Source organism: Balaenoptera physalus (assembly GCF_965194825.1).
Source record: "Balaenoptera physalus genome assembly, chromosome: 4".
NCBI classification, from domain to species: domain Eukaryota; kingdom Metazoa; phylum Chordata; class Mammalia; order Artiodactyla; family Balaenopteridae; genus Balaenoptera; species Balaenoptera physalus.
The window spans coordinates 81,055,859-81,083,757 of record NC_138891.1 but is presented as its reverse complement, the minus strand read 5'-3'; the positions used below and the strand labels follow the sequence as shown (position 1 = coordinate 81,083,757).

General features: G+C 43.6%; 2 protein-coding genes across 7 annotated transcripts in view; one reads left to right on the top strand and one right to left on the bottom strand.

Annotated features, from left to right (window-relative positions):
• Positions 1–27,899, bottom strand: part of B4GALT4 (beta-1,4-galactosyltransferase 4) — a 146,334-nt gene that overhangs the window by 81,915 nt on the left and 36,520 nt on the right. Inside the window, exons 8-10 of one of the 4 annotated variants that reach the window (XR_014263011.1) lie at positions 23,983–24,067; positions 16,564–16,656; positions 14,831–15,123 (exon numbers count right to left, since the gene is read on the bottom strand). The gene's annotated coding sequence lies outside the window, so the exon portion shown is untranslated. Of the gene's footprint in view, positions 1–14,830; positions 15,124–16,563; positions 16,657–20,233; positions 22,092–23,982; positions 24,068–27,899 lie in introns of those variants that run through there. The other 3 variants (XR_014263012.1, XR_014263013.1, XR_014263010.1) reach the window with 3 other exon arrangements.
• On the top strand, positions 172–27,036 carry UPK1B (uroplakin 1B). 3 transcript variants are annotated; one of them, XM_082460108.1, is made up of 7 exons: positions 172–2,134; positions 13,467–13,566; positions 14,602–14,802; positions 17,171–17,245; positions 17,929–18,051; positions 19,941–20,120; positions 24,577–27,036. In XM_082460108.1, exons 2-7 carry the CDS (start codon positions 13,498–13,500, stop codon positions 24,718–24,720), a joined length of 792 nt encoding a protein of 263 aa, XP_082316234.1. In that variant the 5' UTR covers positions 172–2,134; positions 13,467–13,497; the 3' UTR covers positions 24,721–27,036. The 3 variants fall into 3 exon arrangements, with proteins under 3 accessions (XP_082316234.1, XP_082316233.1, XP_082316235.1); XM_082460109.1 differs by lacking the exon at positions 172–2,134 and having other exon boundaries at positions 2,152–13,566; positions 24,577–24,660; positions 26,109–27,036; XM_082460107.1 differs by lacking the exon at positions 172–2,134 and having other exon boundaries at positions 2,150–13,566.

Genomic DNA, 27,899 nt, shown 5'->3' with positions numbered 1-27,899 from the left:
AGAAAGCACTTAACAGTATTGGAAAAATAAACCAGTCATACTTACACATTCAGGACCTGAAATGCCTCATCTAATCACTTACAGATATTGTCTGAAAATTAATCTTCTTTTTCCTAGCTAGTCTCTGGTTTCTTGTTATGGGTTTTGTGTTCACATTGTCTATTTTAATAGAACATAAAATGCCTAAGATACGAATGGAAACATACGTCCTTGTCTGCATCCTCGCTACTTTACCATAAAGATTTCCAAAAGAACACATTTTTAATAACTACCGATTTCTCTGTAACATAGATCTTTTGTAAACATATGAACTACAAAAAAAAGTCATCCACATCGCATCATCCAGATATAACCCTGTTGATATTTAATTTCTTCCTAACGTTTTAATTCATATATACATAGATACACTTCTTAAAAAAATAAAAGCGTGACAAATTGTACACACTATTTTGTAACCTGCTTTTTTCACTTGTAGCACTTAGAAGAGTGTCTGGCACATCATAAGTTCTAGTTATATAGTTATATAAATAAATACTGAATATAATAACTGAACATATTTCCATGTCATGAAGTATTTTTCTTTTTTTTAAACATTTTTCTTGGAGTATAATTGCTTTACAATGTTGTGTTAGTTTCTGTTGTACAACAAAGTGAATCAGCTATATGTATACATATATCCCCGTATCCCCTCCCTCTTGCGTCTCCCTCCCACCCTCCCTATCCCACCCCTCTAGGTGGTCACAAAGCACCGAGCTGATCTCCCAATGGGATGCAGCTGCTCATGAAGTATTTTTCTGTGGCTTCATTTTTTTCATCACAGTTGCATAGGATTCCACTGTGTGAACTTTGCTATCTCTAACCAGGCCCTGCAGAGCTGAGGAGGAATAAGGCATGTGATGGACACAGAGATGCCCCGTGCAGGCCCCCTCAAGGGGGAACATGCTGCCCAGCTGCTGGGAGTACTGGCATCTCCAGCCTCCACTACCAGCCCCCTTCAGGGATTGCTTTAGCTACAAGCACCTTCCCAGGGCAACCCACATCTAAGGACTGATTATAGAGGGCCCCAAGGCAGAGCGACTGTGATAGGGCATCTTCCTCTAGAGTTTCCTGGGGCTGTCCCCGCTGCATGGCAGCTCAACTTCCCTCTCTGCCCAGTCCTATTTCTTCCCTCTTCCTTCCATGGGTGTTTACTCGCTAATAAATATACGGCACACTGTACTCTGTCTCAGAGTCGGTTCCTGAAAAACCTAACCTCTTACAGGGATGGTCCTGACCCATGAGAACTCCCGAAGTCTATTGATTAAGGCACTCAGTAAATCCTGACAGTACTGCCAGGACCCATGGCTCATGCCAGGCTAAATACACTGTGATGCACATATCCGTGATGTGTTATGCAGCCATTGAAAGAAATGTTTGTTTTGTTTAGACGTTGTTAGTGCTGTTATGACACATGGCGGCTCCAGAGGGAAGAAGGAAAGAAAAAGGAAGGGAAGAGAGGGAGGGGAGAAATTAATTGAATAACATCAGATGATTGCTTGAGCCCTCTCTCTATCTCGCAATCTCTTTGTTTCCAGATCTCTTGCCCCTTATTAGTCTTTGGACCAACTCAGTGGGAGCATTTACTTGGGCAAGTACTATCCCCATAGAGTCTGCAATATATAGAAACTGAAATTAGACATGACCCTGGACACATAAATGTGTACCAGCATGACTGTGAAGAATTGGGACAGTGGATAGGCCTTTTAATGCACAAGAGCAGAATTAAGCATTAAATCACACTAATAGAAACAAATCAAATCAAAATCAAAACAAAAGCCCTGAGTGTGTGTTCGAGGAAGCCCAGACCTACGAGGAATCCAGAAGGTGCTTCCATCTGTCAGAGTCACACATTCCAAAGTAGCAGAAATCTACTGGCTGAGTTTCCTGTTACTTCCGGTCTCAGAGAGGCAGGCTCAGGCAGCATCGGGCTCCGCCCACGTGAGATGCCTCCTCCCAATCACAGACCACCCTTCCCTGGTCCCAGAGGTTCAAAGGATTGGTACAGGGTAGAAAAGCACCTCAGGCCAGAGCAGTGTGCGTAGTGGGCCGGCCCAGTGCCAGGAGGAGGAGGAGGAGGAGGAGGAGGAGAGGGCAGGTGAGTAGACCCATTCCACTGGGCAGGGAAGAGAACTGCACTCTTAGGGGTTGGCTTGCTTTCCTGGGAGGCGAGCGAGCTGTCTGAAAGGGAGAGGGGAAGAAATTCATTTCCTGATGAACAGAGTCTGTCATTTTTTGTAATTTAGGATATTGTGACTGTTCTGTTCTCTTTAAACTGTACAAACTGCTTTCTTAACCCCTTTAATATTGTCCATTCTCAGAACTGAGATAAAGTTCTTCCAGGGGGTGTTATTCACACATCCTGATTTCCACCTCACATTTCCACCTCTTCACAGAAAGACCAAGAAAAATCCAAGAACCCTGGGAAAATCTCTATCTCCTGATTAAATCTCAGATAGACAGACACCTTTGAGGACCTCCAGTTTCCATGTAGAGTTAAAAAAGCAAAAGGAAAATTAGCCTAGTAGAGAGAAAGTTTCTTAATCTTCTTGTCAGAAATCATTTGGTCCTGTCTACTCGTAATGGGATTTGTGAGGCAATTTACTCATGTTTCTTCTCGGCAAACAGTTCTGCTTAATAAATGTTGAAATAGGTCAACAAATCAGCTTTTATCTACACAATGTTATTTTTACATAACTTATTTTTACTCTTCACCAGTTGGTGTTTCCACCAGGATTTGCAGGTTGTATTTTTTCGTTCTAACAACATTTCTACACATAATACAGATTAAATTTCAAATAATAATAGTATCATTTTATGTTTATGTTTATGAGCTTAAAACCCCACTTATAACTAGCTTTAAAGATATTTATGACATTTTGAATTTTTATGAATTTTAATGTCTTTTTTTAAATTAAAGATAATGTTTATTGATCACTTTTGCCTGAATAGAATCACCAAGCATAAGAAGAAAGAACTCACTTAGATTTTATACATATATATTTTTCAGTTATATATATAACTTGGGTCGTATAATTTTCAAACCTTGTAAAAAAATGTTTGGCTTGTTTTTTATTAATCTTTCTCAATGAGGAGAAAATTTTCTTATTTTTCTTTCTACTACAACAGACTTTTTTTGCTTTCTGCAACAATGGGCTTAAAAATCAACTCACCTATATTTTTTTTAACTATCTGGAAAGAATCATAGACTTGTAAGTACACAGGGGATCTTAGACATCATCTAGTCAAGAAAAACAAATGAACACTCAGAATTTCTTTTGACCTCTCCTGCTTACATTCTTACGAAGAGCAAACACTGATCAGCCCTAGAATATGCTTCCCCTTGATGCTGAAATCTGAGCCTCATGGCCATGAAGGCTACCCACACCCCTGATGCGTCACTGTTCCCTAACTGGGGCAGAGACCAAATTCATGAGGAGTTGCCTTAATCTCACCTCCCCCAAGGAATCTCCATGGTACTCCTGCCCTGGGGCTGGGCATCCCACTGGCATTGCCCACACCTGAGGTCCTCACTTGGCTGAGAATGACTGAGCCATTGCTTACATCTTAGTCCATGACTTCAGGTGGGTGAGTGACTCAGTCCAGCACAGCAAGCGTCAGGGATCTAAAGCAGTGCCGTCTCATAGAACTCTACAAAGACGGAAATATTCTACATTTGTTATTGAGCACTTGAAATGTGGCTAGTGCAACTCAAGGATTGAATTTTTTATTTTATTTAATTGAATTAATTTGAATTTAAATAGCTACAAGCCTCTACTAGTCACCACATTGGTCAGAGCAGGTTAAGAGCTGTAAAGCAAGAAAAACAAATAGATGCTGTGGGCCATGGGGGTCATGGCCATGGGAAAAAGCTCCTCCTTTCATCATTCCCACGGCCTCATCATAACCTAAGTGTAAGCAGACCAGCAATTGCCCTGATCTAATCTCCACAGCCATCTTTATCCCCATCTCTGAGTCATACAAGTGTCTAATCTTGTTCTGGGTTTCAGAATCTGGGCTAAGGCAATAGCCTATTATCTGTTTCATTCTCTCCTATTTCTCCTTTTTTTTTTTTTTCTTTTGTCAATACAAATTTCACTAATAGGGGCTAAAGTGTGAGGTGTGGTTTGTGTGTCCTTTGGTCCAACAAACTTGGGTGAGGAAAAGAGGTAATGAACTTGAAAAAATGATCTCATGCTTGATGGGTGAGTCTCACTTCTTTTTCTCCTGCTTTGAAAATTGGTTTGTTTAGTGAGCAATGGTGTTTAGACCTAGTCAATGTGTCTGGAAACATCAACGCTGTAGGGATGAATAATTTTTAGAAGAAAACAAACTGAATGAAGACACAAGAAAAATACATAAAGAAAACTCCAGCCTTTCAAAAATCTGTACTCCTCAGAGCAAAGGAACTCCCTGGATGTTGTGCAATTTGAATAAATCATCATGGGGCCAGGCCACTGGGCAGTCTTCCACAGGGCGGGGCTCACAGGGGCTATTCCTGTGTGTGGAAAACATTTTGAGGTGAGCTGTGCTCTTTCAGGCAGGGGCAATGTCATCTCTGAAGGGGGACAGCTGCTACTCCATCCTCTGCCTGCTACCAATCCCATTTTTTAAAATTCACCCCATCCCATCCACTTCCTTACTAGCCCTCCCAAATAACAACAACAACAACAAAAAGAAAAAACTCAAATATATATGAGGGAAGCACTGCTTTGGAATAACACAGGAAAGTTTCAGTAAACCCCATATTTGAAAAGCTCATCCATACTGGGGGCTAAAAAGGAAGGGGGGAAGGGCAGATACACCATATTATCAGGGGTCAGTCTCTACTCACAGCCCCAAGCCCCCAAATCATGGGTTAGGAAGTTCAACTGTTCGTCTCTTCTCTCTCCTTAGGCCTCTTTCCCTCTCAGGGTGTCTTCCCTCTCCCTTTGGAAATACAAGAACGGTTTCTCCTAAAATCATTCACAATGAGGCATTGACATCGATGGCTCATGAGGCTCACGGTGCCTCTTTTATAGGTATTTGCATTTTAACCAGGAGCAAAGGAGTGATTCTTGAGTTGTGGGAATTTGGAAATTAGAGTAAAGAGTGAGGAACACTTTGAATGGAGGTTGAGGGTAGAAGGTTCTCACCTTGTCAGCTTTGTTTATGTGACTCCCCTTCTGGCTAAACTTGTAAGGAAAAAGGGCAGGGCATTGGGGGTACCTCTTAATTTTAAAGAAACATAAAGGGAGGTGGTATCTCCCTTCCTTAAAAAGAAGAAAGATCAGCAACAAATTCAACACAAAGGCCTGGTTTAAGAGTCAGGAGATCAGGACTGAAATCTTGACCCTGAAAATGACACATCGATGATCTTGAACAAGTCACTTTCCCTCCCAGAGCTTTGGTTTCCTTGTCTGCACCATGACGGAGCTGACTATGAAGGCTCTCGGTTTGCAGCCAGAGCTGATATTCAATCATGCTATGAAAGGGCACATGGTCAATAATGGCCCTGGGATAAATGACATCTTAATTTCTCCCTAATCACATACCTTCTCAGTAAGACAAAAACTACTAGGAGTGTAGTCACTGACTTTTAAGTGTGTCACTCATCAAGTAATTTGAAGTTCATAATTTTTGTTTCTTTACTGCAATTATTTGTCAAATGACTTTTTTAAATGTACAGCAATATATTCCTTTGTGGGTTCAGAATTAACTTATTAACAAACTTGGATAAAGAAAAGAAGTAACAAAAGAAGAAAGAAAAAGAAAAATGGTAATGAGGTGCCAGGTTAGATTGCCGTGGCAGAGGCCAGTAGGGAAGAAAAGCCACACACACACACACACACACACACACACACACACACACACACACACACACACACACACATCCACCAAACAGGACCCAGTGTGGGCTCCCTTGGAGAGCTGTTTGCTTGGGGCAAGAGAGGTAGGTAGAGAAGGAAGGATAATTCTGGGCAAAGGTAGTTGGGGAAAGAAAACGTTTTTTAGCTGAGCTTCGGAAGGTGGTAAAGAGTTCAAGAAGAAGAAATGAGAGACCACTCAGAGGAGCAGAGGAAGGTAAGTAGCTGGCCATTTGGAGCCTGGTTGGTACTGATTGAATATAAGCCGAGGAGTTTGTGCTTTATCTCCTTAGTTGTCCAGCCTCCCCTCCATGGGCCAGAAAGAGAACAAAATGATTGGGTCTGGACAAATACTGTAGATACAGGGAAAGGGAAGTCATTAGTCTGTCTCTAAGAGCTGAAAAGCCAAAAAGTTCTCCAATTTAAGCGCAACAGAGTAGGAGAGGAGAAATTTGGATTTGGAGAGATTGGTTAGCGGGAGAGAATGTGGACAAATAAAGCCATCCAGCACCAGGAAGCAAAAAGGAGCCTATGGCTGAGCTTGTGGTGGAGCAGGGGCTCTGGAGGGCTCTCCTGTGAACTGAGGCTGTAGGGAGCACCTGGGTCTTCGTTGCGGTGCGCATGCTTCTCATTGCAGTGGCTTCTCTTGTTGCAGAGCACAGGTTCTAGGCGCATGGGCTTCAGTTGTTGTAGCATGCAGGCTCAGTAGTTGTGGCTCGCAGGCTCTAGAGCGCAGCCTCAGTAGTTGAGGTGCACGGGCTTAGTTGCTCCGCGGCATGTGGGATCTTCCCGGACCAGGGATCGAACCCGTGTCCCCTGCATTGGCAGGCAGATTCTTAACCACTGTGCCACCAGGGAAGTCCCAAGAAGTTATTAACTTCTTAAGGCACAACTACTCCAGGCCCCAGAGACCACCACAGTTTATATTCTGTATGTAGAAAAGAGCCCATTTGTCCCTCTCTTTTGGTCTCTCTCCATGCCTGTCCTCTCTGGAAAGGTCAACAAATTCATAATATCTTTTTTTTTTTAATAGCCATCAGTGGGGAACTTTGTCAGAATTTATCTTTTTTCAACCTAAATAAGTTTATTCGTGTGTCCTTGTGCACAGGCATTTAATAGCCTTCAAAGAACCCCAAGTGATTAGCCAGGTCTGATTCTTTCCTTTCACAGAAATCACATTGCCTTTCCTTTAAGTGTATCAGGAACACAACCCCTCCTAGAGATTCCTCCAGCTGGTTTACTATGGAAGTCAACTCACTTGCCCCAGTTTTCCAGGAGCCTTTCCAAAAGTTTTCCACTGAGAGACTATGTAATATCAACCTACACAATTTGACCAGGGTTTTCCAACTTCACCCTTGAGCGCCTTCTGACCTCTTGGGTAACTGCCTCCTGAGCTTAGTGATCTGCCTACATTTTTCTTGTCTATTAGTTCTAGAAATAGTAGTTTCCAATCACTCTGGGGCTAGCCCTGTAGTTAGGAAGTTTAGAGCTGAAGAGGGGAAGCTCTGGGAGTCTCAGGCTCCTGGCTCTTTTTTCAGCCAGATTTTGAGCTGAGTTTATATGTGAGAGTTTCATATTGAAATCATATTTCCATATTTCCTTTGAAAATGTAGCTCTGGTTTTTTTTTCTTTTAATTGAAGTATACTTGATGTACATTATATAAGTTACATGTGTACAATATAGTGATTCACAATTTTTAAAGGTTATACTCCATTTATAGTTATTATAAAATATTGGCTATATTCCCCATATTGTACAATATCTCCTTGTAGCTTATTTTATACCTAATAGTTTGCACCTCCTAGTCCCCAACCCCTATCGTGCCCCTTCTCCTTCCCCTCCCCACTGGTAACCATTAGTGTGTTCTCTGTATGTCTGTGAGTTTGCTTCTTTTTTGTTATATTCACTAGTCTGTTTTATTTTTTTAGATTCCATATATAAGTGATATCATACAGTATTTTATTTATTTATTTATTTATTTATTTATTTATTTATTTATTTATTTTTGGCTGCATTGGGTCTCCGTTGCTGTGCACGGGCTTTCTCTAGTTGCGGCGAGCGGGCACTACTCTTCGCTACGGTGTGCGGGCTTCTCATTGCAGTGGCTTCTCTTGTTGCGGAGTACGGGCTCTAGGCGCGGCTTCAGTAGTTGTGGCACGTGGGCTCAGTAGTTGTGGCTCATGGGCTTACTTGCTCCGCGGCATGTGGGATCTTCCTGGATCAGGGCTTGAACCCGTGTCCCCTGCATTGGCAGCGGATTCTTAACCACTGCACCACCAGGGAAGTCCCATCATACAGTATTTGTCTTTCTCTGTCTGACTTATTTCACTTAGCATAATACCCTCCAAGTCCATTCATGTCATTGCAAATGGCAAAATTCTATCCTTTTTTTATGGCTGAGTAGTGTTCTGTTGTATATATATACCACGTCTTTATCCGTTCACCTGTTGATGGACACTTAGGCTGCTTCCATATCTCGGCGATTGTAAATAATGCTGCTGTGAACATTGAGGTGCATTTACCTTTTTGAATTAGTGGGGCTTTTTTTTCAGTTATATACCCAGGAGTGAAATTGCTGTGTCATATGGTAGTTCTATTTTCAGTTTTTTGAGAAACCTTTCCACAGTGGCTGCACCAATTTACATTCCCAATGTGGCTCTGTTTTAAAACAAAATTAAAGCGCTAGTTTTAGGTGCCTTCATCATTCACTATTTGTTCTGGTCTGTCTGCTTCAAGAAACTGAGGCAAAGGTAAAGAAAATGAATATTGGTTGGGTAACTAATATTGTGTTAGAGCTTCACACATGTTCTCATGTAATTTTCATTGTAACCCTTTTAGTTAAGTATTACAATACCCATTTAGAGATAAAGCTCCACAAGATTAAGTAATTACCAAAGGCCACAAAACTTCTAAGTGGTGGAGCTAAGATTCAAACCTAGATTTGTCCAAAGTCCATTCTCTTTCTACTTCACCATACTCTAACCTGTTCTGCAATAAAGGTCTAGGCAAATAATTCACTCATATATTCTTCTCATTCAAATATACATTTTTAAAATTTACTTCATCTGCCTTTTTACTGAGTAAAATAATTTATTGAGTGCCTACCACATGTAAAGCTCTGTGCCACTTTGGACTGAAAAAGACAAATAAAACAGGGCCCCAGGGCTGCCTTCTGCCTTGGAGACTCTTGCAGTAAAGTGCAGGAAGCCCTTCATAGGTTGATACCAGGAGGAAAGAATGCACAAGGGGGGCAGAGCAGAGTCCACCCTGAGTGATTTCTGTGTCGGGGGGAAGCAGCCCCAGGACAGAGGGGAACCTCAAGGGTCATCTCTGCATCACCTCATAGTCTAGACCAGAGGCTCCAGAGCTGGCCAAAGCCTAGGGATGAGGCCCAATGGCGGTGTTAACTGTTCAGGAATGCTGGTGCAATGTGCAGAGGGCCCCTGCCATAGGGACCTGCTGTTTGGTACCTGACTCTGGCCATACCCCAAGCACAACTGGGAAGCTTTTTTCCCCCTCCCAAAGAGCTTCCCCCACCCACCCCCCGGCCAATGAATCCTTCCATGGAAAATAAAAAGGGGCACAGATGCGAGATGGGTAAGGCTCTTAGCACCCTCCAACAGAGCAGCCCTTGAGTAGGGAACAGGAGGAAGGTGAAAGAGGCTGCTTCACCGCAACCTAGATGCCTTTGGCTGTGGTATCAGTAACCATTAAAACCTCCCTCCTAGGCCCCAGGGGTCACTGGAACATAAAGCAAAGCCACAGCCCAATAGCCTGCCCTTCCTAAATATTCCTCTAGTTATCATTCATAATTTCTTATGCTTGTAAATGATCTTGGTGTTTACCAATCACTTCAACATCTTTTATCTCAGTGATAACAACAAGCCCATCAACAAGTTGTGTTTCACCCATTTTATAAACGAGGAAATAGACACTGAGTGGCATTGCCCAAGGTTACCCCGTAAGGACTGGGCAAGACTGGGTTTGAACCTTGGCTTTCTAACACCAAGTCTGGTGTGCTCACATTTAGACCCCAGCCAGTAGACCACCCTGCGAGCTGCCAGAAGCCTACACTTGGCTGTCTAACTGCCACCCCTCTTGACATTTGTGGCTGTTTGGGGGATGCAATAAATATTTTAGGTCTTCTAGACAACAACCTAGTCAACTACAAGTGGCCGAGGAGAGGCTATGAAATGCTGGCTCTCACATTGACCTGCACATTTGCACCTCTTCTAAGAATTTTGTTCCCAAGGGGTGGGTGAGAAAGCTGCAGGTCTGGGATACATCTAGACAGATTTTCTGGAACAACGTGTGGGTGCAGCTCTGGGTTTGGGGCAAATGTGCAAGTATGAGTGCAGTGTTGAGGGGCTAAGGAGGCAAGAACTTAGAGAAGTGAGTGAAGAGAGGCCCAGTGATTCTGACCTTTGCAAAGGCAGGATCACCTGAGCAGGGAAAAGTGGTACCTACTCTCTCTGCTCCAGAGTTGGCGAGGAAACAAGCCAGGTGTTTCTTTTTCTACTGAAAGTATTAGCCATATGGCAGGTCTTTACAAACTGCAGTGTTAACTAAATGATCTGGGTTTGAGTCTCCGCTTTTGCATTTTCTAAAATTGTGCCTTGGGCAAAGCAATTAATCTCTTTAAGCCTCATTTTCTGCATCTGCAAAATGGCAAGAAAACAGATTCTCCCCTAGATCCTCCAGTAGGAGGGCAGCTCTGCTGACACCTGGATTTTAGCCCCGTGGGACTCATTTCATGCTTCTGACCACCAGAACTGTAAGATAATTCCGTGTGCTGTTTGACGTCACTAAGTTTGTGGTAATCTGTTATAACAGCAATAAGAAACCAGTACAGATTTTGGTAAGAATACCCATCTCTCAGGTCTGTTGAGAGGATGAACACAGAGTGCCAGCATGTGCTAAGGACATGAAATGACAGCTTTCCCCATCACTTTATTTTGTGCCATAATCTAAGTTATTACGCACGGCTGAAGGAGGAGGAGAAGGAGCGCGTAGTGGAAAAGGAGAAACATCCTTTTCTAGTGAGCGGCCGCTTCAGCATTCCGTGCCCGTCCACAGTCCTGCCTTCCTAAATCAGATGCCCCTCGCTGGCACCTCCTACCTCATGCTTGTCTAGATTTCTTCACTTTACTCTCCTTTTTCCTCAAACCAAGTTCCCACCTGTCTCCTTCCTTCTTTTTTCCCACTCTGGTCTGCATTTCCCCACCCTAATTCTGACTTGCAATTCTCCCACAGAGTATTCTTATGTCTCTTCCCCTTTTTTAAAACTCTGTGTGGCAGAGTCATCTTCGGGAAAGTATGCATCCTTACGGGATATATTTGGGTCACTGGGGCCAGCTCTCTTGTTCAGGGTCCTGTCAGCTCCTTCTGGACCGATAAAGCCCTCTTTCTTTGGTGACCTACCTGCCTTCTTCCTTTTTCTCCATAGCCCTACTTTCCTCCTTTATTCTACGGTGTACAGTCATTTTTGCCGTGCATCCATGTTGCTACAATCACACTTTAAATTCCCTGAAAGAACAAATTGTCTTCTTTCTGTTCTTTAAGCCCAGCTAATGACCATAAATAGGCTGCTATCTGCAAATGGGTCCTAATTGGTACTGGGTGATAATGGGGCTGCTTTTGGCCTCTTTTGCCCTTTACTCTCTCTATGTACTTGTGTTGTCTGAACTTCTACCTTTCATGGTCTATTTATCTGTGTCTCTAGTTTAGACAGTAACCCAACTGGTCAGGAGCGATATCTGTGCATTCCAGTGAGGAACTTTATAATGTGGCTGATCCAGCTACGTAAGGCTCCCCTCTGGGGGAGGTTGTGCATTAACTCCTTCGGGGCGCTCGGGCTCCACTCCGTCTAGTGTGCAACTATCTCGGGAAAGAATGAATGACATTTCTAAGCCTGAAGTGACATTTCCAAACGGAAAGAAATGAATGGCATTTCTAAGCAGAAGCTACGCAGAGGGATCTTGTAACAATGGCCCCATTTCTTCTATTCACTTGGCAAACACTGATGGAGTACACCATGTGCCCAGTTCCGGGACAGAAAACACTCATAAATTTCAACTCCAGTTCCCACCACTGCCCAGGGGAACAGGTAAGGGAAAATATTTAGAGATGTTTAAGATTACTTGGAAGGTTGTGAATACTTACTTTAGAGTGTAACAATGAAGTTACAATTTAGCAAGGTCTGAGTCCAATAGAAGGCTTCCCTCCCACGCAAACCGGGACTTCTGCCAAACTGGCTAGTTTGTTATCTCCTGGGCTCCTCGCTCTTCTAAGCCTCTACTCCCTGACCTTTCCTTTCCTTTTACCTGGAATGTCACCCCCATCTTCCTCCCACTCCCACCCACCTCTTCTTGACCCATCGAAACCATATATACTCTGCACGCCTTACCTCTTCCCTCCTCAGAACTCCCACGATACTTAGGGTCTTATTAGACGCATTCTAATGATTTGGGAACACAGCTTCCCTACTAAAGCCTGAAATTCTAGAATACAACAATCTCTCTTACATATCTTTGTATCCCTCAAAATGCAAGTTGTGTCATATAACACATTTTGATTTAGAGCCTGAGTGCATGAAGTGGATAGTTAATTAATTAGCAAAACATTGAGAGATGTGGATGGCTTATCTCAAGGTAATTCAAGTGCAAAGGCCAAAATAATTCACCCAAACACTTACCCTGTATTCCTTCCAGAGAATCCTCAGGGAGGGAGAGACCCACTTTTTAAAGTGCCAGACACAGCGCTAAGCCTTGCACATAATTTCTGGGAGCCAGCATGGGCTGGGGAGAAGCACTTGGGCTCTGGAGTCATGCACACCAAAGCCTCCAGCCCAGCTCTTCCACTTACTGGTTGTATGACCCCAGGGAACTTAATTTACCAATTTAAGCTTTAGTTGCCTCATCTGCAAACTGGAGCCTTCTCACCCTTTCTCTTCTTCTACCTAATTAGGTTATGAGAATGACATGTGTGTATGTAAATTACCTAGTAGAGTGGCACAGAGAAGGAACTAATGTTAGCCCCTCTTTCTCTCCTCGCCCACCCCGTTATGTGACAGGGTATTTTTAATTGGCCAACTATATTTGAAGATAACAATACATTCTGAAAATGATGGTTTTTAACCGCTGCCCAGAGTCCGTATGGGAACCAGTTGCCCCCTCTGCCCATAGGTTTATCCTTTGGGCTTCAGTTTGCCATGACCAAGGGCAGGAAGAGCCATACCAGGGACCTTCAGTGTGCTTCATCACCACCTCCGGTCTGCCCTCGGTGACTATGGGGCCTCAGTTCATCACTCAGAAGGATGCAGTCTGTATGTTCCATACCCTAAAGAACTCCTGAAAGCTGGTGATCAGACTCGGGCTGGCTTTACTTTTTTTTTTTTCTCCTTTATAAAATTACTGTGATCACTGAACTGAATAACCAAACTTCTTCCATGGCTAAATGATCACATGACTTGGTCTGGGTGCTCTGGAACACGAGAAGGCAGTGCACAGTGTGACTGAGTTCTGCTATGGAACTTGCAGCCTCAGTCTTTATCCCCTGCTCCTAACGAGCTGTGATGTTCTCAGCTGTGTCCTCAGCTTGTGGGAAACCGTGAAGATGGCCAAAGAGGACTCCACCGTTCGTTGCTTCCAGGGCCTGCTGATTTTTGGAAATGTGATTATTGGTGTAAGTAATGAGTATGTTCCAGGAAATTCTGCTCTTCCTGTAATTATGATTTTAGATCAATCGAAAGTGAGAGTTTAAAAGGGAAATAATGATAGAAGGACTGGTTCCCTACATCTTTTCTTCCTTTTAAGAAGTGTTAGTAAAACATGCTAACTAGAAGTTAACTATATAAATAATCCTATATAACTATGTAATATATCAAAAGACCATGTGGGGAAAAAAAAAAGAGAGATTTCCCTCCCAACTTTAAAACACAAGAATCTAAAAGCAGCCATGCTAACCATAGTCAGCTTCCAAGCACTCTCAACACACGCGCTTTGGTGTGTCTTTCCTATCCCTCCTTGGTTTGATTTCCACAGCCTCCACTGTTAAGGTTGTTGGGGACAGATGTTTGCATCTTCCTGTGCTGGTCACACAGGGGGCCAGTACTGGGATGTAAGAGTAACTCAGAGGCCAGGCTGCGTGGGCACAGTGTGGTGAGAGCACTTAGGAGTCAGGATCGCTGGCTCTGGGCCCAGCCCTATGACTCTGCGTGACTCCGGACAGGTCATTCATTGCCTTTCAGGGCCAAGATCCTTCATCTATGAAATCCAGGGGGCAGGAAAGATAACCACCAAGGTTCCTTCCAGCTCTAATGTTCCATGGTTCTCTGGCACAGAGAACATGACCAGGACCAGTTTAAATATTACAATCCAGGAATTTGGGCAGTGGGAACGGGAGTGAGAGATTATCTTCGTACAAGAAGTCATTGTTTGAGTGGTTCACGCCCCAGGGGTTTTATAGATGGTCTGAAATTGTCTGGGTCTCCTCCCAAAGAGCGAGAAGATAGAGCGAAATGTGGAAGGAGGCATGAAACCAACACGTAGGATGGAAGGAGCCGTTTGATTTCCTGGCAATGAGGAGTTTAAGTCAGTTGCTTAAAGCCTATGCAGGGGACAGAGTTAGTCTCTCTTACCACCACGCCCCTACTCCTCTATCCCTTTCTCAATGCTGCTCTCATGGCCTCCAGCCTGACAGAACCCCCTCTGCCCCCAGATGTGCGGCATCGCCCTGACTGCAGAGTGCATCTTCTTTGTATCCGACCAGCACAGCCTCTACCCGCTGCTTGAAGCCACTGACAATGACGACATCTATGGGGCAGCCTGGATTGGCATGTTTGTCGGCATCTGCCTCTTCTGCCTGTCTGTCCTGGGCATTGTAGGCATCATGAAGTCCAACAGGAAACTTCTTCTGGTGGTAAGACCTTAAAACTCTCTACATTGCTCTCCTGGACCAGTTTTGATGGATTGTTTCTTCTTCCCTGAGCACAGCGCTTTGGTTTTCAGTGGGGTAGGTGGGAGCACAGAGTGCCAGGTGAGGAGGGAGTAGAGGGGAAGACCCTCCCCGCAGTGAAGATCATCCAAGTGGGGTCAAAGATGCTCTCCTCTATTGGAAGTCCAGAAGAGTCCAGCGCAGAGAAGCTGAAGGGGAGACACCTGGGGGTCACCTGTTGAGTATTTTCCAGATCTTTGCTTCTCTGACTGGTGTCTGCATGGGCCCAACAGATACAGCCAGGAGCTACACAGGCCAAAGGAGAGACAGTGAGAACTTGATAATTAGACTTTTTCTCTTGAGAGTAAGTAGTTTAAAATATTGTTTTAATAGTAATCAAGTGTTGATATGTTAGGATATAAATCACAAAATATGCACGATTTTTTAAGAGAAAGCACGAGCTTTTGTAGATATTTTTGAGCTCAAGGCTGAGGATGTTGTGGGATGGCCTACACCTCCCATTTCATGCACTCACTCTGCTTTTTAGGGACCCTAGAAACCCTTGATGGGCAACATGTAGAGAACGGCTGCAGCTCCCACCTGCCTGTGGAGATTCTAACTCTGTGTACCCATTGGGAGGCTTCTGCCCCAAACCTCAGACAGCAGGTTGTGCCCTGCCTTTGCAGATGGGAGCAAATGTGCAGCCAGCCGGGCTAAGAACCCTCGGTGTTGGGTCTAAACTTCTACTCCCTTTCCCCGTGCTCAGGACAGCAGTTCCTCGCCCTGTGATGGGGCCCCATCCCCACTCCCTACCTGAAATAACTCTCCTAGCCAAAGGCTGCAGGACCTGAGTTCCACCTTCACGGAACGAGTCCAGCAAGCTAAGGTGCTTGTTGGTTGGCTTTTCCCGTGAACTAACATCATCCTGGTACCTAGGGAATGCAGAATGTTTACATTCTCTGGGTCTTTAATGTGAGTTAGTTCCAGGGCAAAAGAACCCACTTTTTTCAGGGTGGGGTTAAGGAATGCAGGGAAAGGTAAAGAAGGGGCAGGTGTCCTTAGAGGCGAGCTTCAGCTGCATCCCAGCCTCACTCTGGGCCAGTCACGTGTGTCTCGCACAGCCGGGAACATCCTTCACCATGCCTGGCAAAGAGACGGAGCAGCGCGCCCTCCACGCGGCTGGAGGAGAGAACACCTACACCCTGTGCCTCCTTTCTGGAGCGTCTCTAAGGGGCTTCTGAGCCTCTTGAAAGGGAGCCAGCAAAGCTCTCGACGAAGAGCAAGGCAGCCGCTAATACAGCGGGGGGCAACGTTATGAGGCCTGTGAAGGGGCTCCTGCTGTTAACTGAGAGTTAACAGTAGCCGAAGCCTTTTTCTGGGCGGAATGGTACGGGCAGCAGAGGGTCCCGCTCTGAGAACCGCCCCTGCCCAGGGAGGGAGAACCGTTTCCCCTGCGCTCCTCCGCTAACACCGCCCACCGCCGCAGCGCCCCTTCCGCCGAAGAACCCAAGCACCGTAAGCGTCTGCGCAAGGCTGAGGACAGCGGAGACAGGACTCTTGCAAATAGTCCCCGTCCCAGCTTCGGAGAACATTTGTCCTTCAGATATTTGCCAGCCATAAACAGGGGCACAGTGTTGTGGAGCCATCACGTGTGCATGCGCAACCTACCACACACACACACACACACACACACACACACACACACACAGCTACAAAACACACTATGCGCTGTTTCACTCAACTGACCTGATGCAACTGGAGTGGGACTGAGTGAGAGGAGACGCCGGCGAAGAGCTGCGTACCTGGAGGCTGCCTGCTCCTCTCTGGTAAGACTGGGCGCTGCCAAGAGGGAAGACGGATATTAAACGCAGCCCTATTCATCTTTGACCTCGGTAATCCTCAATTCTCAGTAAACCAGAAAGAAAATGTCTCCCAATGAGAGGGGAGTTACGAGGCACTACATAGTGTGTGATACACTGATTCTCTTGCCAGCCATTGGACGAACACACACACACGTACACACACACACCAGTTCATTCTCTTGTCTGTTTTTCCCAGTTAAAATGGAAATGCAGGGTACTGAACTGAGAAAGCTTTGTGTTCAAAAGTCGTTTGTTCTCTGGGGAAAGGAGAAGAGTTGATCTGATTAGCACCTAGCACCAAGTCTGGCTCTAAGCAGCTGATCAACGAGGGTTTGTTGAATAATTATGTAAATGATCAGATAATTATATTTAGGTGAGTGTGCTGCAGAAAACATAACAGTTATTTGTAAAAACAAAACAAAACAAAACAAAACAAAAAGCTCTCTTTGGAGGTAGATGTAATTCTTGTATTCCATTTGTTTCCCTTCCAGTATTTCATTCTGATGTTTATTGTATATGGCTTTGAAGTGGCATCTTGTATCACAGCAGCAACACAACGAGACTTTGTGAGTACAACCTCAAAAGGCAGAGCAGAAATGACCCTATGAATCATCATTACCATCATAACACCATAATAACTGACACATATTAAGCCCTTACCCTGTACCAGGCATTGTAATATGCACATTAATAATAAATATATAATTTTTCTCCTCATAGTAACCCTATGAAATAGGTATTCATTTTATAAATAAAAATAAAATGAGACTTAAAAAATAAAGTAACTTGTCCAAGGTTATGCAGCTGGTAAGTGAAAGTGGAATCCTGAATCCAGGCCGTGTGATTCCCAGGGCCCAAGCTTGCACCACCATGCTCTTCACTACTCTGCCGCAGCCACTGGCCTTCCACTGGGATGAGAAGTAATCCACCACATCTGAGACATCCTCCCATTCAGCATCCTGCTTTCTCTCCTTTTTTCCATTCCCTGGCCTAGGCCACCCCACAATGCCTGTCTACCATTATCTCGTTGGAATTTCTTTGGAGATGGGGGGTCTTCTCCCTACAAGGGGGACTTCGGCCACCCAGAGCAGCCTTACTCCCACCCCCAGCCCTACTCAGTGACTCTGAGCTCAGTTTTACTCCAGGAGACAATGTTCAGGGCCCCCAGCAACATGCCGAGCAAATCACTTCGCCTCCTTGAGGATGACTGGGCTAACTCTTCCTCTTGTGTTGCCTCCTCCCATAATAGTTCACACCCAACCTCTTCCTGAAGCAGATGCTGGAGAGGTACCAAAACAACAGTCCTCCGAACAATGATGACCAGTGGAAAAACAATGGAGTCACCAAGACCTGGGACAGGCTTATGCTCCAGGTAATGCCTGCAGTCCTGGGGAGACGCCATTCGGTACCTAAACCAGTATCCAAGGGCATATGGATGGTTAGGAATGAAGTTAAAGTGTGGGGACCACTGCCTCCAAGGGGGCTTCCTTCACAAAGAGACTTGACATAGGCAAGTTCCTCTATTCCTCTCATTTACTGGCAGGGGACTAGGGGGTGTACACATGACTCAGTGGGACCCCTAGATCTATATTTTATTTTAAGCTATGATGTTGATTAGCTTCCATTGATAGGAGTAATGACATTGGTAAGAAATTTAGATTAATCACACACTCTGCCTCTTAGAACTCAAGCATCACTTACATTAAAAAAAATGTTGCCTCCATCCCACGATGAACTCAAGTGGCAATTATTGTCTGTTTTGCTTGTTTAGTACCTTTTCACACCTGTGGGCTAGTCCTGTTAGGGACCAGAGGCTATGACTTGATTTGATCACCTGTTTTTCTCTAACTGGCAATCGTAACCTTATATCCGCATTTACCTCAAATACCATCAAAAGTTCAAGTCTTTCAGAATACCCACTATCACCCCTACACTGCCGTATGTGAATTCTTATCCCTGCATAAGCCCTCGTGTGACCCAACTCTCCCACCCCCCCGACCCCCTCCCCACCCAACCACCTGTTTCCCAGTCCCTCATCAGCAAACCCCCTTATAGCCTCCACCCCTTCTTTGAACTCTCTACCCTCTGTCTTCTAAAATTTCCTTCATTTAGTCTAATATTCCTGTTCTATATTTTTTTAGCCCATTAGGACCTCCAATCTATTGGCCACTTTTTCACTTCCTATCACTCTTCTAAGTCAAGTATTTTTTTTCCCACTATGTTAGCAAAGAACTAAGCTTTTCAAATGAAACTGTGAATGCTCACACATTTGAAAATCCACTTACCAACTTTTTAAAGCCCAGTCTGAAATAAGTCTGGTTCAAACTTAACCATTTCCCCCCGAAATGCTCAGGTCAAATTACAGAATGATTATTTTCTTTGGTGAGATATTTTCCATAATCCAGTGGCAAAACAGGACATGCTTTTAAGATAGTTGCTTTATCACCAAGTTTGCTGAATATATTTATCTTAAAAGTTGAGAGATGCCATAGTTTTTATTTCTTCCCTTGAAACATTTTAGCAGAATTTATAAAATGGAAGGAAAGTGATGTGAATTGTGTTTTATCCTCTATCCTCAATTCTATCCAGAGTAATATGAGCTATGTGTTAAGTGATCTTCCTTTCCTATGTAGAGGCATAACCATGTGCCACTGGGTTTTGGTTATTTTTTCCAGTTCATTTTCCCCCATTATAAAAATAATACATAATTGCTCCAGAAAATGTTAAAAATACAGAAAAGTAAAACAAGAAGAATTACTCATAATTTCTTCACCACAAAAATTTTAATTTTCGGATTCTCGATTTGCTCATATGTAACATGAGAATAATTATAACTCTCTCACATGATTGTATCAAGATATTAGTACTAATAATGATTAACATTTTTTAAGGGTTTACTATGGGCCAGGCATTGTGCTAAACGTGTTAAATGTATTAACTAATTTATTCCTCACGCAGCTCTGCGAGGTAGGTACTATATTTGTCCCAATTCAGTGAAGGAAAACGAGGCTTAGAAAGTTTAACTCGTCAAAGGCTACAGAGCTCACTAATGGCTAGTAAGGTAATAAATGTAAAAAGTATTTTGCAAACTCTACAATGTAATACCTTAAAAACACCTTCAGCTCTCATCAGGGGATTTTTAGTAAACATAAGATATGGTATAATTTCCATATCTTCTTTCTCCATAAAATCTCAGTTGCTACCTTGGTGGCTCTAGCAAGGATTATGGAAGAGAATTTTGTTTCTCTCACGTGCTGACAGGACAATTGCTGTGGTGTAAATGGACCGTCAGACTGGCAGAAGTACACCTCTGCCTTCCGGACTGAGAATAACGATGCCGACTCCCCCTGGCCTCGTCAGTGCTGTGTTATGAACAACCTTAAAGAACCTCTCAACCTGGACGCCTGCAAACTAGGGGTACCTGGATACTATCACAATCAGGTGAGTCCTTGCTTCTCCCAAGACCTGCCAGGAGGTTCTTCTGCTCTTTATGAAGAAAATACAGGTTAACTGTAGGTAATGGTCTCTCACTAAGGAATTCTGCATCCTTTTTCCTAAACCTCATGTTAACTATTTCCTTCTCTGTTAGTAAGATGTAAGTGCTAATCTAGGGCTGATCTGGGAAAATTTACATTTTAATAAATGAACAGAACGCGAGAATTGCAATAGCAGAATCCAATTTTGTTTAAATGAACACTATTTGTATAATGTATAGAATTAGTATTTTGAAAAATATTTATATCAAACAAAGACTTGCTCTATTTTTGCAAAATGTAAATTGAAAGGGATGATATACAAAAAGGAATGTTTTGCCAGTTCCAAAGCAATGGCAACTGCTGAGGGTAGATGCAGTAATGATACACCCACCTGCCTCATTCAGTGGTAATGTAGGATAGTCTTAATAAAATATTAGATTGGTGGTCTGGGTAGAAGCCAATTCACATACAAGTGGTTTTTGAAAAAGTGTTTCCAGCCTGATGAGAATGATATGATGATCATGAAAACAAACATCAACTGAGTACTTATCAAGTGCCAGACACTGCTCCAAGTACCATACAGATATTAATACATTTAAGGCTCAGTGGGTAGTGCCACTTTGATCCTAATTTTACAGAAGAGGAACTGAGATACAGAGATGCTAATAATTGCCTTGCCCAAGGTCATGCAGCTGGTAAGTGGAAGAGTCAGGATTCAAATGCTAGCAGCCTGGCTCCAGAGCCCAGACTCTAAGCCAAGAAAGAACTTGGTAATAATCCCAAAAAGCCCTGAAGAGAATCCTCACACACTTGAAGTCAGCCTCTGAAATGCTTACACTGCTGTGCATTACCACTTTGAGGAAAGCTAGTTGTGTGCCAGTACATTAAATAATTGAGAAATGCCAGACTCTTTGGTCTGGCAGGAAATAACACAAAATGCATTTTCAGAATGAATGACACGGCACTGCTGGTCATCATGCCACCCCTGGAAGGGTGCCTAGACTAGGATTGGTTGTATTAATCTGGAAAAGGACATGGGAGTGATGTAGATTATTTTGCAGAGCTGTTCAGAGCAACCCTCATTTAGCCTTTTAGCAACATTTTAGTTATATTCAGACTGCTAAAAAAATTAAATTTATTGCCTATAATCACAATATGCAATATAACGATCACTCTGAGGAATAATAAACTGCTTTTAACACTTCAACCTTGGAACCAGTCCATGCAGACGTATCTTGATTGGATTGTGATTCCATACAAACTGTATCATATCTTTGAAAGAGACCAAAAAGGATGTTTGCCATCAGATGATTGGTTTATTTCACAGCCACACTATTTTCCCTCACACAGAGAACATTCTAGTAATGAGGGACACTTTTGTCACACCCTCCCTAACAGTCCTTGGCCTCACCGCCTCCTCTACCCACTAGCTATACCACAACTACAAAGTCATGTCACTGAGCAGTACTCCCACACCAAATTCCTGCATCTTGAAATTTCTCTCTGTCCCTGACTCCCTGTGCTCCTACTTTCTCAGTCTCACTCATTCGTCACCCCTGACATAATCTCTTATCTACTCATCCTTCCTGCTTCTCCCTACCCTGGTCTCCCAGATTCCCACACGCCACCATTCTCTCTGAGTTACAGGTCCCGCTAATTCTCCTATAACAATCCTTTTCCACAAAGCAAAGTATGGCACCCCAGTACCTCACATACTTTACTTCTATTATTGCAGCTGATACCTTGAAATATAATTATTTGTTTGCAAGCCTATTTTTTCTATGAGTCTCCTTGAGGACCATGCATCCTTCAGTTCTGTATCTTCAGTACTTAGCATAATGCCTGGCACAAAGCAGGCATCAATAAATGTTTGGTGGGTGGGCAAATGAAGAGGTGAATGACTCTTTTTCTCATCCACATTGTAGCTTTGTGAGATCTGCAATGCACAAAGAAAGGCTAACAAAATTAGGGAAGTTGTCACAAGTGTAGTAATAATAGAAACCCACCAAATGTCACATAGCATGTCAGACGCAAATATATATGTTCTTACATCATGGTTCATCTGCCCCCAAAATGCTATGTGCAAATTCTGATCACTACACCTCAAGAGCATTATGATGGAACTAAGGAAGATCAAGGTAAGCACCACCACAATGAGAAAAAAGCATCATGAAAGGCACTAAATGAGAAGAGGTGAAAAACTGGGGCTTTTGTCTGTGAGCTTCATGAGGGCAACACCCATTTCTGCCTTGTCACAGCTGAATGCCCAGCCCAGTGCCTGGCACCTGGCATAAGTGGGTTTTTATACATATTATTGGACAAATGACCACTTCCCAGGATTGTCAGGGGGATCAAATGAGTGATGGATATAGGAGTGTTTGTGAACCATCAAGTGTGTCACAAATAATATCGTTGTAATTATTACTTCTTATCACATTCCATTCATCCTAATCAGGTGCCTGCTTTGTGCCAGGCCCTTGTTCTAAGTTCTAGAGATTCAACAATGAACAAGATAAAATCCCTGCCCTCATAGAGCTTGCACTGTAGTATGGGAGACAGACCACAAACAAGTTACCAAACCAATACACAATAAATTCCAGGTAGTGATAAGTGCCATGAGCAGAAATAAAGCGGGATATAGAAAATGATGGGGGGAAAGGTATTTTTCTCTATGGTTGTCAGGAAAGCCTTTATTAAGATGATATTTGCACAGAGTTCTGAATTAAGTGAGGAAAGGAGACCCTCATTTAAAAAAGATTGAAGAAGAGAGTTCTGAAAAAAGGAAGCAGCAAGTGCAAAGGCCCTGAGGTGGAGGCCTTAGCTTTTTGGAGGAACATCCAGGCAATCCGTATGGCAAGGCTGGAACAAGTGAAGGAAGAGTAGGAGGCAAGCATGAATCTAGATTTTGTAGGGCCTGAAGCTTACCAGATTTGTGGGGCGGGGGGGGGGGGGGGCGGTTCTCCTCAGGAAAAACAGTTTAAACTACACATGCAAAACTAGGTACAGGACTTTGAAATGGTCTTGCAAGTAAGCAGCCCTGAGCCCAAGCTCATTAGCTTTGCAGTGAAACAACCTCCTCTGGTGGCGGCTGGGGTCACAGAGAGAGAGGCAGGGCCATATCATACAGCACCTCGTAGCCATTGTGAAGACTTAGAATTTCATATTAAGGGTGGTGGGAAACTTTCAGAGGGTTTTGAGCAGGAAGGTGAAGTGATCTGACATGTTTTACAAGGATCCCTCTGGCACTGTACGAAGACTAGTAGGGCACCGTGGGTGGACTCGGGCCTCAGGGGAACCAGCCAGGAGGCGATTGTAGGAATCCTGAAGTGAGGCCGTGGTGGACCAAGGCGGTAGCAGGAAGTAATAAGTGTTTGGATTTGAGATATATTTTAAACCCAAAAGGGTTTGCTTAAGAGAAAAACAGTTAAGGATAATTCCAAGATTTTTCATTTGAGCATCTAGGTGAGTGGGGGAGTCAGGTAGATGGAGAGGTGTAAATGGGGGAGAGATCAAGGCATATGTAGCAAAGGCAGGACATGCAAGTGGATGAACTAGGGACTGGGGCAGGGTTAGAAAGGACAGAACTTCAAGTGGGTACCTGGAGACCCTGGGCGGGGCCTAAACTTCAAGGTCAGCCTTTCTAAGACATTTCTCTCTGGATCTCAGTGTTCATAAAACCAGCCTGGTCATGGCATCTCCTAGGCATTCCTGTGATTCCAAGGGCTTTAGTGGACGTCGCTCAGATGGCAGGTCTAGCCCTATATGTGTGTATCACTCCAGTATTTTGCATAGAGACTAGAACAGAACGTGCTACGTATAAAACTTACCAGATTATGGCATGCATGGATGAATGACTCGATGAATAAAGAATGATTCACTCTCTCGCACGCACCCCGTGGCTCTTCTAGAATCCTATAAAGATATGTTGAAATATGATGTCAAATGAGAATTTAGAAAGCATGGTATAGGAGTTCCTTTAATGATTAAAAAATAAAGCCTCTAATTTTCACTAACTGGAAGCACTTTTATTGAAAAACAAATCAAAAAGTGACCCTGCCCTCAAACAAATCACCAATAAAATCTTTGGGGAGAGGAAAAAAACTCAAATTTTGTTAAGAATACTTGACATTGCCACATATTCAATATGAGAAAAATGTTATGCTAAAATAGCAGCACCTCGGTTAGTTAGATTGAATGAAAAAACACAAATAAATATGATACAGAATAGTTCTTCATCAGGATTATTCCTATTTCTTCAGTACAGCACAGTTAATACCTGGTTGTCCACAGGAATGTAGAAATAGCCTGGTTATGTTAAACTGGATTTTGGGGTGGCATTGATTCAAATCAGCTTCCCACCCATCTCTTACATCTTTTTTCTGGTCCCTTTCATGTGGATATGGAATCGCCCACTCCTCCAGGGCTGCTATGAACTGATCTCTGGACCAATGAACCGACACGCCTGGGGTGTTGCGTGGTTTGGATTTGCCATTCTCTGTTGGACTGTGAGTATTTCCCATCACATGTTTCATTTCTGGGAGGACAGTGATAAGGAGAGAACTTGAGATTGCCCCTGGTTAACCCAAGCACACTAGACTGACTCGAAACAAAAGCTCAGACCTGAAGGCTAGTCAGGAAGCTGCTGGCACCAGGGCAAGGACAGTGGATTCCCTCGGGAGGTAGGGCGTGAACTTCCCCTACCAACCAGATCCTTCTCTGGCTGACTGGGATGCACTTGTGTGCTCCTCCATCTCTCCAGATCTCATAAATTCATTTCAAGTAGATATCAAAGACTGTCATCTCTCTAGATGCCTCCTCTAACCTGCCTCCCTCCTTCCAAAGAGCTGCCTTCACCAGTCTCACCTCATCCTTCTGACCACTTTATGTGATGCACATGCAGCAAGAGGGTAGAATGGTAGGTCTCAGCCCTGAATGCACATTTAAACCTCATGGCGCAGCTTGGGGGACAAAAGCATACCTGAACCCCAACCTCTGAGATTCAGATTTCAGTTGATCTAGGTGCAGGACCCAGGTCTTTTTTTTTTTTTTTTTTTTTTTTTTTAATTTTCCAGATGATTCTAACTTGTCAGGATTAAGAGCCATTGCATTCAGGAAGCAGTCCCAAACTTTTGGTTTCAGAACTCTTTTACACTCTCTCAAATATTACTGAGGACTCCAGAAAGCTTTTGTCTATGGAGGGCTGTATCTATTGATATTTACCCTGTTGGAAATTAACACAGAATTTTTAAAAATACGTGTTAATTCATATAAAATAACAATAACAAACTAATTACGTTACTATTAACAATATATTTCTGTGGGAAAAAGGTGACTATTTTCCCAAACAAAAAGATATGAGAAAAGTGGCAGTTTTTTTTACATTTTTGAAAATCTCTGCAATGTCTGGCTTTAATAGAAGACAGCTGGCTTCTCATATTTCCTCTTCATATAATCTGTTATAATATGTTGCTTAGGTTGAAGGATTTGAAAGAAATCCATCCTACACACTGACATGTAGTTGAAAAAACAGAAGTGTTTTGGTAGCCTTATCTAAAAATAATTGTGAATATTCTCCTTTGGTACTACACAAAACTTGCTAAGTAGTAGTTTCTTAAAGGTTAGTTGCAATATGAAATCTGAAACTTCATCAAAGAACTTTTAGGACTCTGTTACATTAAAATACATTACATTGGTTTGTCTTGCAGTTTGCATAAATTTTTTACCCATTCGTGATTCTAGAACATCATGCATTGGTCATTTGGGAAAATATTGGTTCACTGTGTGACAGGATGGACTCAGAGTCACCTCTGCCCCCATGATGATGCTTAAGGCAAGATCATTCTTAAAAATCCAGTGTCACCTAAGCCTGAACGAACCTCATATCATTTTTCCGCAAGTACCAGATGTTTCTAAAACAATACCTTATTTATTTTTCTTTTCCTTTGTATTCTAGTTTTGGGTTCTCCTGGGTACCATGTTCTACTGGAGCAGAATTGAATATTAAGAATAAGTGTAACCACCATACCACTCTCCACAGCGACTCTGGATTTGGCGCTGGAACTCCTAATATTCCACCTCTGTGCTCCCCGGGAAATTATGCATTCTTCCTCAAATTGCCAAGTCAGTTGGTGTGGAGTTTCTGTAGGCTCTTTAGGCTCTCAGACTCCTGAAATTCTCACCACTAGTGATTGCACCCTGATCTAGGATTCTGCAACATTGTTATAGACCGTAGGAAAGGGAGAGTTCAGTATAGTAGATAATAACTATTCCCATCTCTGTTTATTTTTAATTTGGGGGCACAAAGACATTCACAGGAGCCTGTCTTATCACAGCAAGCCAAGTCTGTATTTGGACAGCGAATCTGCCTGCATTTCTCTCTGCTTTCTAAAAGAAACCTTCAAAGGCTTTCATTCATCTCAGTATTGTCCAGGTGAGAGAACTAAGGAAAAGACTGCTGAAATATATCTTTTGCCTTTGTTCTATGGTGGCTCCCATCTACAGAGACTCAAGTGATTCTCTTAATGCCACCTGGGGATCCTTTTATTCTCCAGGACAATGCCCGATCTTGAGCTAACAATGGTTGAAGTTTCCTCTCAGACATTGCAGGGTGATAGGTGTTAGTAACCTCAATTCTCCCGCTAATTAAAATTATGTGGACTCTGGGGGACAAAGGAGGGACCTGTTATATATTTACCAATCTCATCCGAAAGCCCCTTTCAAATAAGGGAGAAGCAAGCCCGCTGTTAGATAGGTGAGTTATGGTGATTTTTTTTACTGTCAAAATATTTCCCTTCTGATCTCTGTTTCCTTTTGTGATCCTGAAGGAAGTTCTTATAACAACATTTGTCTAGTCTTATAAATAAAGAGGGCTTTTAAATATGTTCACTTTCTTTTCTTTTTACCAGTGTCATAATTGGTCATATATGAGGCTAGCAAAATGGGTGTTCCAACAGAAGAGCTTAGTAGGCTCACGGGAATTAAAATTTAGGAGATGGAAAATGCAGTAAGGCGTGGCTTCCCTCTGGATACCGGGTAACCCTGCTGTACAGCTGAATGATTGGAACTTCCAAGTTTCCTTTTTGCTCCTGCTACCCTTTGCCCTGAAGTGGGGATGGAGTTGCTGCTCCTCAAATCCTTTCCCCCTGCATCTCTGACTCCAACTGCTCAACTGTGTCCCCTATGAAGGAAATGTACCTGTCACTTCAGGGTCCCACTCACAGCCGACTCAGTCACATGGAGTAGCCCACTCCCAGGCCTAGACCCAGGTTCCTGTGCCTCAGTCTGAGCCCCGGGGCAGGGAGGGACAAGGAAGGGGAGGGCGCTTTAGCCTGGTAAAGCAGTAAAGCTGGGCGGTAAAGCTGGGGGCAGCAGCTGGATCCCTGATTCCCAGGACAGGGAGCCAAAGGCTCCTGCTCTGACACACCACCAGCTTGCCCCTCCCCTGCCTCGCTTGCCTCTCCAGGACAGGGCTTGGGGTGTCGAGATAAATGACACCTGCACTTGGCTGAGAAGGTTCTCTCTGTGGTCTTTTTCAAGAGAGGAGGAGAAGGAAAGAGCTTACTCTGGGCAAAGCTTTAAGCACCTCTCTCCCTTCTCTCTGTCCATCCTCTCTCATGGGTTCTGGTGCCTTTTTCTTCTGCTGCCAACTGGATTTTCCAGTGCCCTCATGCCTGAGCAAATCCTGTCCCAGACCCACTCCTGCCTTCCCCCTCCAAGGCTTCGGAGCTTCAAAATTCTCTCTCCC

Bases quoted from the DNA above. Each gene is read 5' to 3' on its own strand.
- UPK1B (XM_082460108.1), top strand. From the start codon at position 13,498: ATGGCCAAAGAGGACTCCACCGTTCGTTGCTTCCAGGGCCTGCTGATT. The intron at 14,803-17,170 runs GTAAGACCTTAA...TTTCCCTTCCAG, and splicing joins ACAGGAAACTTCTTCTGGTG to TATTTCATTCTGATGTTTAT. The intron at 18,052-19,940 runs GTAATGCCTGCA...ACGTGCTGACAG, and splicing joins GGGACAGGCTTATGCTCCAG to GACAATTGCTGTGGTGTAAA.